Below are 14,890 nucleotides of genomic sequence, written 5' to 3'. Positions count from 1 at the left end.
TTATGGTTTATTTGAAGCAGGGTTTCTCTGTGTAACAGTACTGGCTGTCCTGGAACTCGCTTTGTAAACCAGACTGGCCTCAAGCTCACTGAGAGCTGCCTGCCTCTACCTCCCAAGTACTGGAATTAAAGGCATGCACTACTACTGCCTAGCTCATAGAAGAGTCTTATAAGATTCCCCCAAGCATAAGAGAACTTAGAATTACTGAACATCAGACACTTGAGAGGTGTTTGGTTTTTTAATTTTATGTATATGTGTGTTTTGCTTACACGTTTTTCTGTAAACCACTTGAGTGTCTGGTGCCCTCAGGGGCCACGAGAGGATATTGGATTTGCAAGAATGGAGTTACAGACAATTGTGAGCCACCATGTGGGTGCTGGGAACCAAACTCAAGTCTCTAGAAGAAGTGCTCTTAACTGTTTAGCCATCTCTCAAGCACTCACTTCAGTTACTTAAAAACAAGATTTCATAAAGTGTCACTTACCTGTGGTCATCCTACTTGAGGCAGGAAGATCCCAGGTTCAAGGCCACCATGTACACGGCAAATCTTAAACAAACAAATAAAAAATACCTCTGGAGAGATGGCTCAGCAGTAAAGAGCACTGCCTGTTCTTCCAGAGGTCCTGAGTTCAATTCCCAGCAAACACGTGATGACACATAACCATCTGTAGTAACATCTGTCACCTTCTTCTGGCCTGAAGGCATACATGCAGACAGAACACTTTGTACATAATAAATAAGTAAATAAATAAAACCTTAAATAAAATAAAAGAATTTCAATGTGTGTGTTTTTTTTCCTAAGGACAAACTGTGGGTTAAGATTAATAGGGGTTCTTTCAGAGTCAAAAGGATAAACACTTCATAGAGGAGTCAAAATCAGTGCTTAACCTAAAGGGAAAAAAAGAAAACAAATCTCACTAGTTTATCACTTTCTAAGAAAATAGATATTTTTGGACAAATAATCAGAAGATTATGGCCCATAATATATAATGCTGGGAAAAGTAGACTTGTGCAACCATGGTAAAGTCATATCCTTTGTATTTTCCCCTAGCATTCTTAGACTCTTCAACTCTGCAGCTGTTTTTTGACCTGTATCATTCCATCCCTCCCTCATTCTCACCTTTGGTAAGTCAGAACCACGGTTTCTAAAGCAAACGTGTTCTAGAAAGTAACATTGGTAAATAATCTTTAGGTCTGTTTTGTTTTGCAAAATCATAGAAATAAATCAAACATGATGGCTAGACGATCATTGTGAGTTCAAAGATAGCCTTGTCTACATACCAAGCTCAAGGACAGCCAGAGCTATATAGAAAAACCCTGGAATTGTTTTTGGTGTTTTGGTTTGGGTTTTTATTGTTTTGTTTTGTTTTTTAATCTGGGGGGGTGGTAGTAGTTGAAATATAGCATAGGTGTACATTATGTACGCTATGTACCCAGCATGCTGATGCTGAGGTCATAACCTAAAAGTTCTAGCAGCAGAGTCTTGATTGTTTTTAACTCGTCCTGTCTTGTCAGGTTATAGCTAACTGTCCAGCTCTTTCTGTCCCGTCTGTAAGCCTAGTTAACGCCACAGGCTAGTATGTGAGCTATTGATACTTGTCTAGCTACACATTGAGACTGGCATAGGACGATTTTTAAATCCTTCAGGCACTTCTGTAATCCAGGCATGTGGAGACCACTGTATTGGGGATTTAAAATCATCCTATCTTCCACATACCAAATTTGAGGGAAAGAAGAAAAGAAAGTCTCTGAGGCCAGAGTTGCATATTGATAAATGATAAACTGAAAGGCCTTTCTCCCAAAAAGAATTGGGATCATATCTAGCATTAACATACCTTAAATCACAAGATTATTCAAGTTCTAAAGCCTCATTGGTCTGGAGACTTTGGACTTAAATAATATTCTACATGAAATATACATAGGAACACAGTCAAGTAAGTAATGGAGGATCTGGATGGTGTTTCTGCAGTAGATCACTCTCCTGGTCATTGTACTTTTCCAAACTAACACAGGTCTTCCCTTTAGCATAAATATAAATTCAGTGTATGTGTATCCTTAAGTCACTTCAGAAAAAGGAAGCACAGTCCAGAGGGGTAGTCAGTGAAAACACTGTTTATAGTTGAGCATACTCACAGTGACCCAACAAGACATGGTGACATGTGCCCTTTACAGCTGGTGGGAATACAGGCCTGGGAGAGCTCAGCCTATATACTAGGAGACAGCTATACAGCAAACACTGTGGCAGTTTATAGAAGAACTGCTTGTTTGTAGTCCAGCCAGAGGGTTGAAAGGAGAGCATCTTTGCCTTTCTACCTTCTGACCTCCCTAGTGCTTCTCTGGCTGAAGCCAGCCCAAAGCAAAAGCAACAGCTGTGCTACTGCTAATATCCCTCTTCCTGGGAATGCAACATGCAGAAAAGACCAGAAACTAGATATAGAAAGACGGACAACAAAAAATTAGCACAGTGGGAAAGAGAAGAAAACTTTTTTTTCAGGGTATAGATTTGACATGATTATTTTGTCATATAGTTCTGTGAGCAGAACTTGCTTTTATTAAGACAAAAAAAATCTAAACCTCAAGCTTTATTGAAGCAATAAATTACTTGACATTTTTTGTGGCTTAAATAAATATATAAGAAAGAATCAAAGAAGTGATTAGAATAATCAAAGATACTAAGAAGAATTTCCAAGCTGAATGTAGCCATGGACCTTGCTCTGATGAATTTGGATTGGATGTTTCTTTCTTTGATAAAGCTAATGAATATTGTAGGAGGCCATGGCTGCCCATCTTACTAAGTGTTTCTGTGCTATGCCTTGCTTGCAGGTATTGTCCTGCTTAGTACAGATTGCCTCAGTCCGGAGATCCCTATTTAACAATGCTGAGAGGGCCAAGTTTCTCTCTCATCTCGTTGATGGTGTTAAACGAATACTGGAAAATCCACAGGTAAGGTTTCTGAGAATGTGTGTATACACTGAATACATGTATGACTGAAATCTGAAGGAAGATTATCAAGAGCTACACATGGCAGGAATCCCAGGAAGCAACATAGTCTGACTTCTGAAGATGTGTGGATAGTTGTGGGTGCATTTGCTGCAGAGAGGAACATGGGTCCTATAGCTCTAGAATACATGGGAAGAGGTCATTAGATACAAGCCAGCAGAGGTGGAACCAGCAATTCTTACTTCCTCAAGAAATTAAGAATCTAAAGATTAGTTTTGTTTCTCAGTGTTTAATATTGACATGAGTAACCTAACATAGAAGGCTATCTTTTGGTGGGAAGGGAAGTATTTCTTTTTCAAAGATACAATCTATAATTTGATTAATTTTCTTTTCTTTTTTCCCCCAAAATTCATGTAATAACCACTTTTCTTTCAAGTATTCTCTATAATTGGGAAAAGAAATTCTAGAAGCAGTATACTTTAAAATATACTTAAACTGTTTAAAATGCCTTTTTTTCCCCAACAAACTGTATTAAGACTTACTTTGTGGCATGATTTTGTATATGAACAAAACAAAGTTTCTGCCCTGATCATTAATAAAGAATAGTAAGCCAGGCGGTGGTGGCGCACGCCTTTAATCCTAGCACTCGGGAGGCAGAGGCAGGCGGATCTCTGTGAGTTCGAGGCCAGCCTGGTCTACAGAGCTAGTTCCAGGACAGGAACCAAAAGCTACGGAGAAACACTGTCTTGAAAATCAAAAAAAAAAAAAAAAAGAATACTATTCTTAAGGAAATACAAATATACTGGCACCTTTAAATTCCTGTAGTACTGATATAGTTATATACTAGTATACAATAAATATCTGATATTTGTGATACAACATGAAAACACTTGTGCCACTTTTGTTTATAATAACTAAGGTGCTTCATTTAGTGATCGTTTCACATATGTTGAAATTAATTAATCCCTTTGGTCTATGAGAAGCAAACACATCAAAGATGGTGTCCATTTCTGCCATTGATCACCTTACAACCGTAGACAAGTAGTGTGATCCTTCTAGGTTCTGTTTCTTACTCTACGCTTGAAGCTAATGATCCCATATCATGGGTGAATATTTTGAACTGATGTGATAATAAATGTGATCAAACCTTTTTAAAGTAGTGCTTGACTTGTGTTGAAGCCTTCTATACCTGTGTTCTTAATCATGGATTTGCAGTCCAAAAGCTGAAAAATAGACTTTCCCATGCTGTGCCAAGCACACAGCATTCTTGGAGTGTGGTGATCATATTTTCCATTTTTATTTTCTTTCTATGCCATTGCCAGAGTTTATCAGACCCAAACAATTACCATGAGTTCTGCAGACTACTGGCCCGATTAAAGAGTAACTACCAACTGGGAGAATTGGTAAAAGTGGAAAACTACCCTGAGGTTATCCGGTTGATAGCCAACTTCACAGTGACCAGCCTACAGGTTTGTCTTTCACCACTGTGTCTTTCTGTTTAATTATTGGGATCTCATCTCTTGCATCTTGATTTTAACCCTATAAAAATATTATTGGAGTTTGACTATAACTTGGTGGTTGAGCACTTTCCTAATATGTATGAGGTACTGCTTCAATCCTCAGAATCACAGGAAGTCATAAAGAGTATTTTATTATACTCACACATACCTATAGCATACTCTGCAAAGTAGTTCCCACTGAAGACTACTTAAATTTATAAGAGTGTAAGGAAAGGATTAGAGTTGTAGCTCAGTGGTAAAACACTTGCTTCATATTTGTGAGACTCTGCATTTGATCCCAGCACTACAAGAAAAACAAGTTTAATAACTTTGGTTAGAGGAACATGTAGAAATTATAAAGGGCTAAGGACATAGGTCTCTAGTAGAGTGCTTGCTTAGCACACTAAAAGCCCTCCTGGGTTTATTTCAGTACTGAGAGAAGAAATCTTTTTTTTGGGGGGGGGGGTTTCGAGACAGGGTTTCTCTGGCTTTGGAGCCTGTCCTGGAACTAGCTCTGTAGACCAGGCTGGTCTCGAACTCACAGAGATCCGCCTGCCTCTGCCTCCCGAGTGCTGGGATTAAAGGCGTGCGCCACCATCGCCCTGCGGCGAGAAGAATTCTTTTATCTCTCTGAAAAGCACAAGGTAGAACTGGGGGGCCTAGACTGAAGAAGGAAAGAAACTCAGCCCTCACCTCACCCTCTTGTCATCTCACAGCACAGTTAGGGTCTCTTGCTGTGTGATTTACATCACAATCACCTGAGAGCTTGAAGGACACAGGGTCTCATCACTAGGCTCTGGTTCACAGAGACTAGTGATTCTCCTGCATTCTAATGTCTTAGACCCACTCCCTGCATCTTTCTTGTCATCTAGATTTATAGAGCCAGCATAGACCCACCTTCTATCTCATTAAACTCTTAAGTCTGAAATAACTAACAGCAACCTACAGAAGGAAGAGCTTATTTTCAGAGGGATGAGTCCATTATGGGCCAGGCATGGTGGATCATATCTTAATCTCAACACCTAGGAGGCAGAGGCAAGTGGATCTATATGAGCCTCATCTACATAGTGAATTCCAGGTCATCTAGGGCTGTGTAGCGTGACCCTGCCTCAAAAGAAACCAATAAAAAAGAGTCCGTTGTGGTAGAGAGGCAGTTAGCAAGGGACAAGCATGATAGGGTCAGGAAGCTGAGAGCTCACATCCTCAACAGCAAAGAGAATGAACTTGGTAAAACTATGAACTCTCAAAACCCTGCCCATGACAGACCTCCTTCAACAAGGCCATATCTCCTAAACCTTCCCAAGCAGCACCGCCCACAGGGAACTAAGTGTTTAAATATCCAAGCCCACTGGAAACATTTATCATTTAAACCACCACTAGTAGCTGCCTTAAATGAGTTACCATACACAGATTCAGGCCCCCAGAAACTTAGCTGTTTTGTTATCCTTTGTATCAAATAGCTTGGGATTTTGTGTGCAGAAATAAAAAACTTTCTTTTATTCTTTTGTTGATCCTCAGCACTGGGAATTTGCCCCAAATAGTGTGCACTATCTCCTGAGCCTGTGGCAGCGGCTGGCAGCCTCCGTGCCATATGTCAAAGCCACCGAGCCCCATATGCTGGAAACATATACTCCTGAGGTCACCAAAGCCTATATCACATCCCGTTTGGAATCTGTGCATATCATTCTAAGGTAAGGAAACATGGACTACCACCACATTCCCTAGTCAGCAACCTTGTATCAGACTTTCTAGAAGTCAGATCCCAAACTGACAAAGCTATGTTTAGTTTTGGCCGTCTGTCTTTCCTTCGATACCTTGTTCATGTCCCCTGATATTACCTTCCCCAGCAATGTCTGTGATAGAAATGCATTGCATGTGCTTGCCCTTACCACTGATTTTCTTTAAATGTTTCTTTAAATTTTTTATTTGCTGAGCCATCATACAGGCTCAAGTTTGTGGTCTCACTGTTTATGACAAGACGTTTCAAAATATAAGTATTCATGAAGTTGACTGGAAAGCCTGTGTTCAATTCATCTAGCTTCCAAGAGACAGTGGTGGAGGATGGAGAAATGTGTAAAGAGTCTAGACCCAGGAAACTGGTTTTAATAGCTTATACTTTTGGGTATGTTCCTGCAGTTCCTTTTTTTGTAAACTACAAATAGTAATAAGACTACCTTGTGATCTTATGAGAACCAGTATAACCTAGCATTGTACATAGCATGTGGGAAACATACAGCAGCCAGCTCTTGACTGCTGCTGCTTCTGGTCCTGGCATGCTACAATAGAGCAGTAGAGATCTCACCATAGGGCAAGGTGTCCTAAAGTCTGAAAACCTGAAGGTAAGGCCTAGTACAAAGCCACGATTCTGAAATCTGAGGTGGGAAACTATATCATTTTGGTACCAAATATATATTTGGGGAAATTGGGTATAAACCAAGCCAGTTTATAGTCTTTGGGTTTTTTAAATCCCATTTAGCATGATTATTTTTATAGTTATGTGTTTGCTGTGTAACAAGATTGAGCTTAATAAAATAAGGGGTTTATCAAAGTTTTTGCATTGCTAAGAGAAACATACTGCCTTCCTCATGAAAGTTTCTGAATTCCCTGACCTCATTTAGCCACAGTAACTTCAAATGCAGGATATGTACTTAGAGTCCCAAAGTATACAGTATTCAGAAAGATTGGCCAGGGGCACCTAGGGTAGCTCAGCAGTAGAGTACTTGCCAGACAAAGCCCAAGTTCTGTCTCAGCTCCATAAAAGTAAATTTAAAAAAAGAGGGAAGAAAAATTACTCTTTACGAGTTTCAAGATGGCCAGTGAATATAAGGTGCTTGTCTCCAAGCCTAACTACTGGTCAGTTCCCAGGCTTACGTGGTAGAAGGAGGAAACTGACTCCTACAAATTATCCTCTGACCTACATATATGTGTCCTTGGGCATGCATGCATACATACATAGTTACAGTAAAAATGTAATCTTAAAACAGTTTTAAATAAGCTAGCACTTGGGAGGCAGAGGAAGACAGATCTCTAAATTCAAAGCCAGCCTGGTCTATAGAGAAAGTTCCAGGACAGCCAAGGCTACACAGAGAAACGCCTTTCTTTCTTTCTTTCTTTCTTTCTTTCTTTCTTTCTTTCTTTCTTTCTTCCTTCCTTCCTTCCTTCCTTCCTTCCTTCCTTCCTTCCTTTCCTTCCCTCCCTCCCTCCCTCCCTCCCTCCCTCCCTCCCTCCCTTCCTTCCTTCCTTCGTTGTTGTTGTTGTTATGAAAGAAATAAGACACTGAATGCCTACAGCTCAGAGGGGTAGAAACATAATACTGCCAGGTTCAATGGCAGACAAATGCTAAGGTATTGGTAAGATTCTGTGGCAACAAAAACTTTTTAAATTTTTTTCCTTAGCAAAAATTAATGTTGATCCTCTATTGTTGGTGAGAAAGAGTTGCTGTATCAGGGAAATTAATGGGCATGTGTTTTTAAGAGGGTGCCTTCTTTCTTGGGAGTAGGGATGGCCTGGAAGATCCCCTGGAAGATACAGGTCTGGTCCAGCAACAGTTGGACCAGTTGTCCACCATTGGGCGTTGTGAGTATGAGAAGACCTGTGCGCTCCTTGTGCAGCTGTTTGACCAGTCGGCCCAATCCTACCAGGAACTACTGCAGAGTGCCAGTGCCAGCCCAATGGACATCGCAGTGCAGGAAGGTAAGTGCAGCGTCCAGGGAGCACAGAGATACTGTCAGCCCCTTCACCTCTTGCTTCTTCTATTTGTGCCCCCATCCCCGCCAGAAAAAGAGATTATTCATTATTACCTTCATGCACACAGAGTAAGTGAATGAATGAATAAGTGTCATAGGGGCCTAGGGTAGAATAACAAATCATACCTGTAGCGGGTTGTTTCAAGGAAGTACTGCACTCCAAAAATAATGGTCTTGTCTGATATAGGAATACTACTATCTGATCAGTTTCCCTCTCGGTACCAACCTTACTAGAGTAGAATGGTAGTCATTCTCTATCAGAAAAGTAAAATTTTATGGCTTCATTAGAATACTCTTTTAAGATTAAGGAGTCTTGCCAGGTGGTGGTGGCGCACATCTTTAATCCCAGCACTCAGGAGGCAGAGGCAGGTGGGTCTCTGAGGGTTGGAGGTCATCCTGGTCTACAGAGTGAGTTCCAGGACAGACAAGACTACAGAAAAACCCTGTCGCAAGGGGTTGTGAGGGTAAAGAATTGAATAGTCTTCTGGCGAGAAGTATCTTTACGACATTAGCAAGGGGACACTAAGGAGTTTTCTTCCTACTCCAGGACGACTGACATGGTTGGTTTACATCATTGGAGCTGTGATTGGTGGCCGAGTTTCTTTCGCCAGCACTGATGAGCAGGATGCTATGGATGGTGAACTTGTCTGTCGGTAAGTGTGCCCCAAGGAAGCCTCTTATTCTGCTTGACAACTCAGCGCCTGCTGGGGCCCTTCTGGTGCTTCTGAGGCAGCTGAATGCCCATGAGGATGTGGACCTACTATGCTAAGCCAGCTAGCTCTCTTTTGTGCATGCACTAAGAACTCTACCTATGATTTATACTAAATTTTAATCAGTAATCAACAAGGAAATGTTATGTATGGAATTGGGGAAACTAATGGAGGGGAGTAACTGTTGATCTATTCAGGGGCAGTGTCTAAGAGTTGGAGAATATGGGCTGTATTTGCAGTGCTGACATGATCTAAAAGGAAACTGGTTCATTGATGTCACTCCTGCAGCCTGTCACAACCACCGGATTTTACATTATTTTGTATCTGTGTTCTCCTTTTGTTAAAAAAAACTCTAGGTGAGTGTTAAAACTTACTGAAGATTTTCCAAGTTAAAATGGGGAGGCAGAGGCAAGCAGATCTCTGTGAGTTTGAGTCCAGTCTTGTCTACTTAGTTCTAAGCCATAGTAAGATCTTGCCTCTTAAAAAAAAAAATTCTTTTTACTGTAATAATAAGCCCACTGCATGCTAACATAACCTTCTTTCTTGTTTATTTATTTACTTGTTTCAGAGATTGATTCCAGGGTCTTATGCACATGCGCTACTACCAAACAGTATCCTTAGCCCCTTTTCCAAAGGAGCTTTCCATCTCAGAAACAAGTTAATAAATAAACAAACAAGAATGGTGTTTATGAGAAGAATAGTCTTGTCTACAATTTCAAACCTTTGTCGTATATAAGATGGCTGGAGTCTCATTCCTGCATCAGTCTGTGGTGATACTGCACATCTTGCAGCTTCTGGAAAGCTACTGTAGATTCCTGCAGGAGTGCAAGTAGGAGGGACCAGAATGTTGCCATGTGTTTTGAAGTTGTTGTAGGACCATACAGAGAGCTGCTATTGTTAGGACTTCTGAACTTTTCAGATATCTTCCCTAGGGATGACCTACAAGGAACCTGGTGTTTTACCTTCTATTGGTCCCAGACATCTCAGTCTGTAAATCTTAGTTTTCTGAAAAATTCCCATTTGGAGCTAACAGAATCACAGTTAGCTTCATTTCTCCACTCTCGGGTGTGGAGGGAACAGTTGATCACGGTTACAATAAGCCTCCAGATTTCCAGTATTGAAATAATCCAAATGTAGTCTGTAGAATTCTGAGAATCATCAACAAATTGGGCCTGTTTCTCTTTGTACCCTGTATTGTTTATCAAATGTTCTTTTGACTTTGGGTGCCCTAATTGTGACAAAAGTGTGCATGGTATTACCCCACTAGCACTTTTTAAAGGTAGTAAACAAAGATTTCTTAAGAATGAAATCTAGTACCTTTCAGATACCACATGTGTGTCATAATAAACTCAGTTTAGACAATGTCTTGTAGGCTGTTCTCTTGGATGTTGCAACACAGTGAGTCTAATTGACTCATAATATGTCACAAGTAGTTGCTATCTTCATTCTGTCAAATGCCAAAGACTCACTTGTAAGAATAGCATTCTTCAGCTGGATGGTAGTGCACACCTTTAGTCCTAGCACTCGGAGGGGCAGAGGCAGGCAGATTTCTATGACTTTGCGGCCAGCTATATCTACAAAGGAGAGTTCCAGGACAGTCAGGTCTACAAAGAAACCCTATCTCAAAAGAGGATACCATTCTTACTCATTCATCATTGACCACATCCTTTGTTTGGAGAGAGAAAGGTCCAGAGCAAAGGATTAAAGGCACAGGTAGTAGTACATGTGCTGCTTGTTCCTGAAAGTGGTCCTTTCGACTGTGTCTCCCTTCCTTTCATGGCTAAGTGAGAAAAAAAAAATTGAGAAGCACTAAGCTGGCTAGTCCAGTCCCATTCATCTGTATAGATGAATTTGCATGCAGAAGATCCACAATCTCACAGAAGTTCCAGAAGACAGTTACCTTTCTATTTATGTTTTACCACTGTTTATAAGCAGAAGTGGAGACTTTGTTTCCTCACCACCATTTAGAGCCTGCAGAGAAGACAGTTCCCAAAGTGGAGGGATAAGAAGAGAGATGTGTGATGACTTTGAAGTAGCTTACATTGTTTAGAATGCCCAGGATATCCTGCTGTTGAGAGAATCATCACTCTTTTTCCTCCAGGGTGCTCCAGCTTATGAACCTGACAGATTCCCGCTTGGCTCAGGCGGGTAATGAGAAGCTAGAATTGGCCATGCTGAGCTTTTTTGAGCAGTTTCGTAAGATCTACATTGGGGACCAGGTGCAGAAATCCTCAAAGGTAACATACTCACTGTCAGCTTCATTTCTCACTTCTCGGGTGTGGAGTTGCATGGAGGGAAAACAGTTGATCACAGTTACAATAAGCCTCCAGATTTCCAGTATTGGAATAATCCAAATGTTTTCTCTTAGTCTGTAGAATTCTGAGAATCATCAACGAATTGGGCCTGTTTCTCTAGTGCTCCATATGCTTAACAAATGGCCAGTCAAAACATCTGTTGTACTCCCCCAAATTGGCAGTTCTTAGTCTCTATACATGAATTAATGTTGAGAACAGCCGGTAGTTTTGGCAGTGTTTGGAGAATTTCAGGATTGAAGGGGCCCAATAAGAGAACACAGCCTCTATCTAGTATTTAGAACATTGAGGCTAGCCTATCCCTTTAGTCCATACTTCCCAGAACTGTACTACATCTTGAACCTGAGTGTGGGCATGTTTTAGAAAGCTCAGGGCTGTGATTTTTCGAATCTATGTCATCTGATTATTTTCTCTTACTTTACATGACATCAGCTGTACCGCCGACTCTCAGAAGTTCTGGGGTTGAATGATGAGACGATGGTGCTGAGTGTCTTCATAGGAAAAGTGTAAGTGTTGTGGCTCACAGTCAGCAATAGGCCCTGCAGTCCTGTTGCAACTGTGCAGTGACCCAGGCACTGTGCTGCCACTGCCTTGCTATTCCAGCCTTGATCGTTTGCGTCAGAGAATTGTGCATTTGAGTGTGTGACACGCTGTGCTTAGAGATATGGCCCGGCCCCAGAGCATTCCAGGCTTGTGTAGAATTTTACCAAATCTGCTCTTTAGCCTCTGGAATCCCAGTTGAAATACTGCCAGGCATTCACAAAATGGAGCTCCTCCCTGGTGATTGGTATTTGTCCTCTCACTCTCGGTCACTCAGATGTCCAGAATGCCCAGAGTAGGCATTTGTTTTCTGGTGCTGATTTCCAGTAGGAATGCCTGCCCCTCCCCTATGGGGAGTTTACTCTTCTCAGGAAGCATCATACTCTCCAGGAGTCTTGATCTCTAAAATATGCTCCTGCTGTTTGAACGCTTTCAAAGTTGGTGCTTCTAATTGGCCCTTTTCCTGTTTTTGTTTTTGTTGTTTTTAAGTTATGTCCCTTAGTTATATTTTCCCCTTTTTAGGAGCTCAATTTATCAAAGCACACACTAGGAGTCAAATACTAATAACCCAGGGCTGTGTGCAAAGTACCATTTTGCTTCCTTGCAACTGTCCCAGCCTAAACACTGATCTCCATGAGCTGGTTAATAATTTAAGATGGAAAAAGCAAAGGGGGTCTAAAGGACTCTACCAGCCAAGGATCCAGAAGCAAGGGCTACTAGAGTTCTGCAGCTGACAGTGGATGGTGCAGGTGCAGAGTTGCATACGTCTGCATGTTATCACTGCCGCAGAAATCTCTTACCCTTGCTGCAGAAATCAGCCCTGGAGTGCCCCAGAATTCCAAGGGCCTGGGTATGGGCCAGTGTAGCTTTGGAACCAAGTAGTGAAGATTATCTGAAGGATAATTTTTCTAGTCAACCAAATGTAAGTACAGAGATTTTATACCCTTTTTTTTTTCCTGTGGTCGTGATGTCTGTGAATTGGTGATACAGATGTGTGGTGACTTTTGATTGATGCATTTCTTCTTTTGTCCCTCAAGGAAATCAGGTGCATCAAAAATTTCTCTTCTTTTTTTCTTGTTTTTTCCTCCAGCATCACCAACTTGAAGTACTGGGGGCGTTGTGAACCAATCACCTCCAAGACGCTGCAGCTTCTCAATGACCTCTCCATTGGATATCCTTTAAGCTAGACTTTGAGGAAGTTCAAGTCACTTTTTTTTTCTGCTGCTGCTTTAACTTGGGTGTAGCTTGGACTCAAGTGTCTTCTTCCATTTTCCTAGGAGCCAAAGGCAATACACACAGAAAATCTAGAATAATTCCAAGTCCCTAAAAGTGAGGCACCACACAATATAATAATTGACTATAAATGTATCCCTGACTGGTCCTAAGATTGATAAATACCAGGAGACCTAGGACCTGGCTCACTTTTCCACAGTGGTGGCTTACAGCCCTTGATCTGAATGACGTCTGCTGTGAAGTTTGGATTGCTCCACAGTTAGGAGCCAGTTAAGTGCAAAAAAACACTGTACATTTCTTCAATAACTTTCTCAAAAAAAAAAATAACTTTCTCATGCCTTCAAGACTTTTCATAGCTAGTCCCTTTCTTAATATGAGAGGAGTCTAATCACAGTGCACAGTGGGTACTCGTTCAGAGCTTTAAGTCATAAAGTCCCTCTTGAAATCTGGGATAGTCTGACTCTAAAGAGAAATTGCTTGCTGTGGTATTGATTTTCTTAAAAGTAGCAGTTTGGTTTGGGTGTTCTCTTATTAATTAAATGCTAACAAGCACTTTGTACTCTTTGGCAGTATTGCACTCATTTGGTTTAGAAGATAGACTTTCTAGGAAAGTGTACTAATTCTAAACATGTCTTAGTTTGTGCCACACTTTCCTTGACTGTGTCCTTTGTCTTTACATACAGTAGTGTAAGGAAGCTAGTGAAGCTTAGCGCGGTACAGTTTATGCTGAACAATCACACGGTGAGTGCTCTCAGTCCTGTTCCCCTGTCCTTCTCCAGCCACCCACATAGACTTCTCAGCACTGCAAAGCAAGTGCTTCAGTTGAGGCCCTGGGTCCTGCATCTCTGCCAGATTACACTCCCACCATCAACCGCGCAGGATGCCTGAGCTGTAGTAAAGTCACCTGCTGCTGTATATACTTGGGATAAACCAGTACAGCCAATTTAATTTTAATTTTAAAATAATTAAAGACCAATGTATCCTTAAAAAGTGACCATTGGGCGCTAGTGTGCAAGGACTCAGTAATTCTGATATTACTGGCTTCCATTCTGTCTCTAACCCATGTTTTTACCTTTTTAACTTGTTTTCTTTTTTTTAATAGAGCGAGCACTTTTCATTTTTGGGTATTAACAATCAGTCCAACCTGACAGACATGCGGTGTCGGACTACCTTCTACACAGCACTTGGGCGTCTCCTCATGGTGGATTTAGGTACTGCAACAAACTCTAGTGGCTCAAGAAGTATCTGGCCCTGTACTAAATTTTTTCTGAGGACAGAGTAGTAGATGTAGGAGAACTCCCTCTCTGTTATTTCAACAGTTTTTAAAAAAAACAAAAAAAAACACATCCCTGTACTGGAAAAGTGTGATAATATGCAGCCAAGTTTTTATCTTGATATGCCATGGTTTTAAAATTCTCCTCAAGCTGGACACAGCTTGCACCTGTTATTCCACTATTTGGAAGACTGAGGCAGGAAGTCTGGGTTTGAGACCAACCAGAGCAATATAATGAGATACTTGTCTAAAATTACTTTTTTGAAGCATATAAAATTCTCTCTTTGATAACCACATCTGTAAAATAAGAGAATTATTGAGATTGGTAAGTGCATCTTGTTGGCCAGAACCACCTCCACCCCACAGTAATAAATGAACCCACCTACTCGGTCATCAGAGGCTTAGTTATGTGGGTCTCCAGTGCATAGGAGCCATGGAAGTTTAGTCTCCCGAGTAGCACTGGTGGTCCAACTAACCACTGATGGTGATGCTCAGTGGCATTTGTCATTGTGGGTTTTAAGCTACTTTAATCCTACTAAAATGACCGGAGACCTAGGTTTATGAAGCACTGCTAAGGAAAGTGCATGTGAATAAAGCCTCCGGAAGCATCTAACCTGTTCTAACACAGCAGCCTTGG

At 41.1% G+C, this 14,890-nt stretch overlaps 1 protein-coding gene across 4 annotated transcripts in view; it reads left to right on the top strand.

Moving 5' to 3' along the window:
- Positions 1-14,890, top strand: part of Xpo7 (exportin 7) — an 83,861-nt gene that overhangs the window by 51,237 nt on the left and 17,734 nt on the right. For 3 of the 4 annotated variants that reach the window (XM_075950272.1, XM_075950270.1, XM_075950271.1), the window contains exons 8-18: positions 1,052-1,125; positions 2,824-2,943; positions 4,263-4,409; positions 5,958-6,130; positions 7,939-8,132; positions 8,733-8,838; positions 10,997-11,132; positions 11,640-11,713; positions 12,838-12,918; positions 13,658-13,721; positions 14,083-14,191. In XM_075950272.1, the coding sequence (XP_075806387.1) occupies positions 1,052-1,125; positions 2,824-2,943; positions 4,263-4,409; positions 5,958-6,130; positions 7,939-8,132; positions 8,733-8,838; positions 10,997-11,132; positions 11,640-11,713; positions 12,838-12,918; positions 13,658-13,721; positions 14,083-14,191 (1,278 nt within the window). Of the gene's footprint in view, positions 1-1,051; positions 1,126-2,823; positions 2,944-4,262; positions 4,410-5,957; positions 6,131-7,938; positions 8,133-8,732; positions 8,839-10,996; positions 11,133-11,639; positions 11,714-12,837; positions 12,922-13,657; positions 13,722-14,082; positions 14,192-14,890 lie in introns of all 4 variants that reach the window. The other variant, XM_075950269.1, reaches the window with a different exon arrangement.

The sequence above is a fragment of the Microtus pennsylvanicus genome, chromosome 15 (assembly GCF_037038515.1).
Source record: "Microtus pennsylvanicus isolate mMicPen1 chromosome 15, mMicPen1.hap1, whole genome shotgun sequence".
Lineage (NCBI taxonomy): Eukaryota > Metazoa > Chordata > Mammalia > Rodentia > Cricetidae > Microtus > Microtus pennsylvanicus.
The sequence above is the reverse complement of the archived record's forward strand: the minus strand, read 5'-3'. Positions and strand labels throughout refer to the sequence as shown.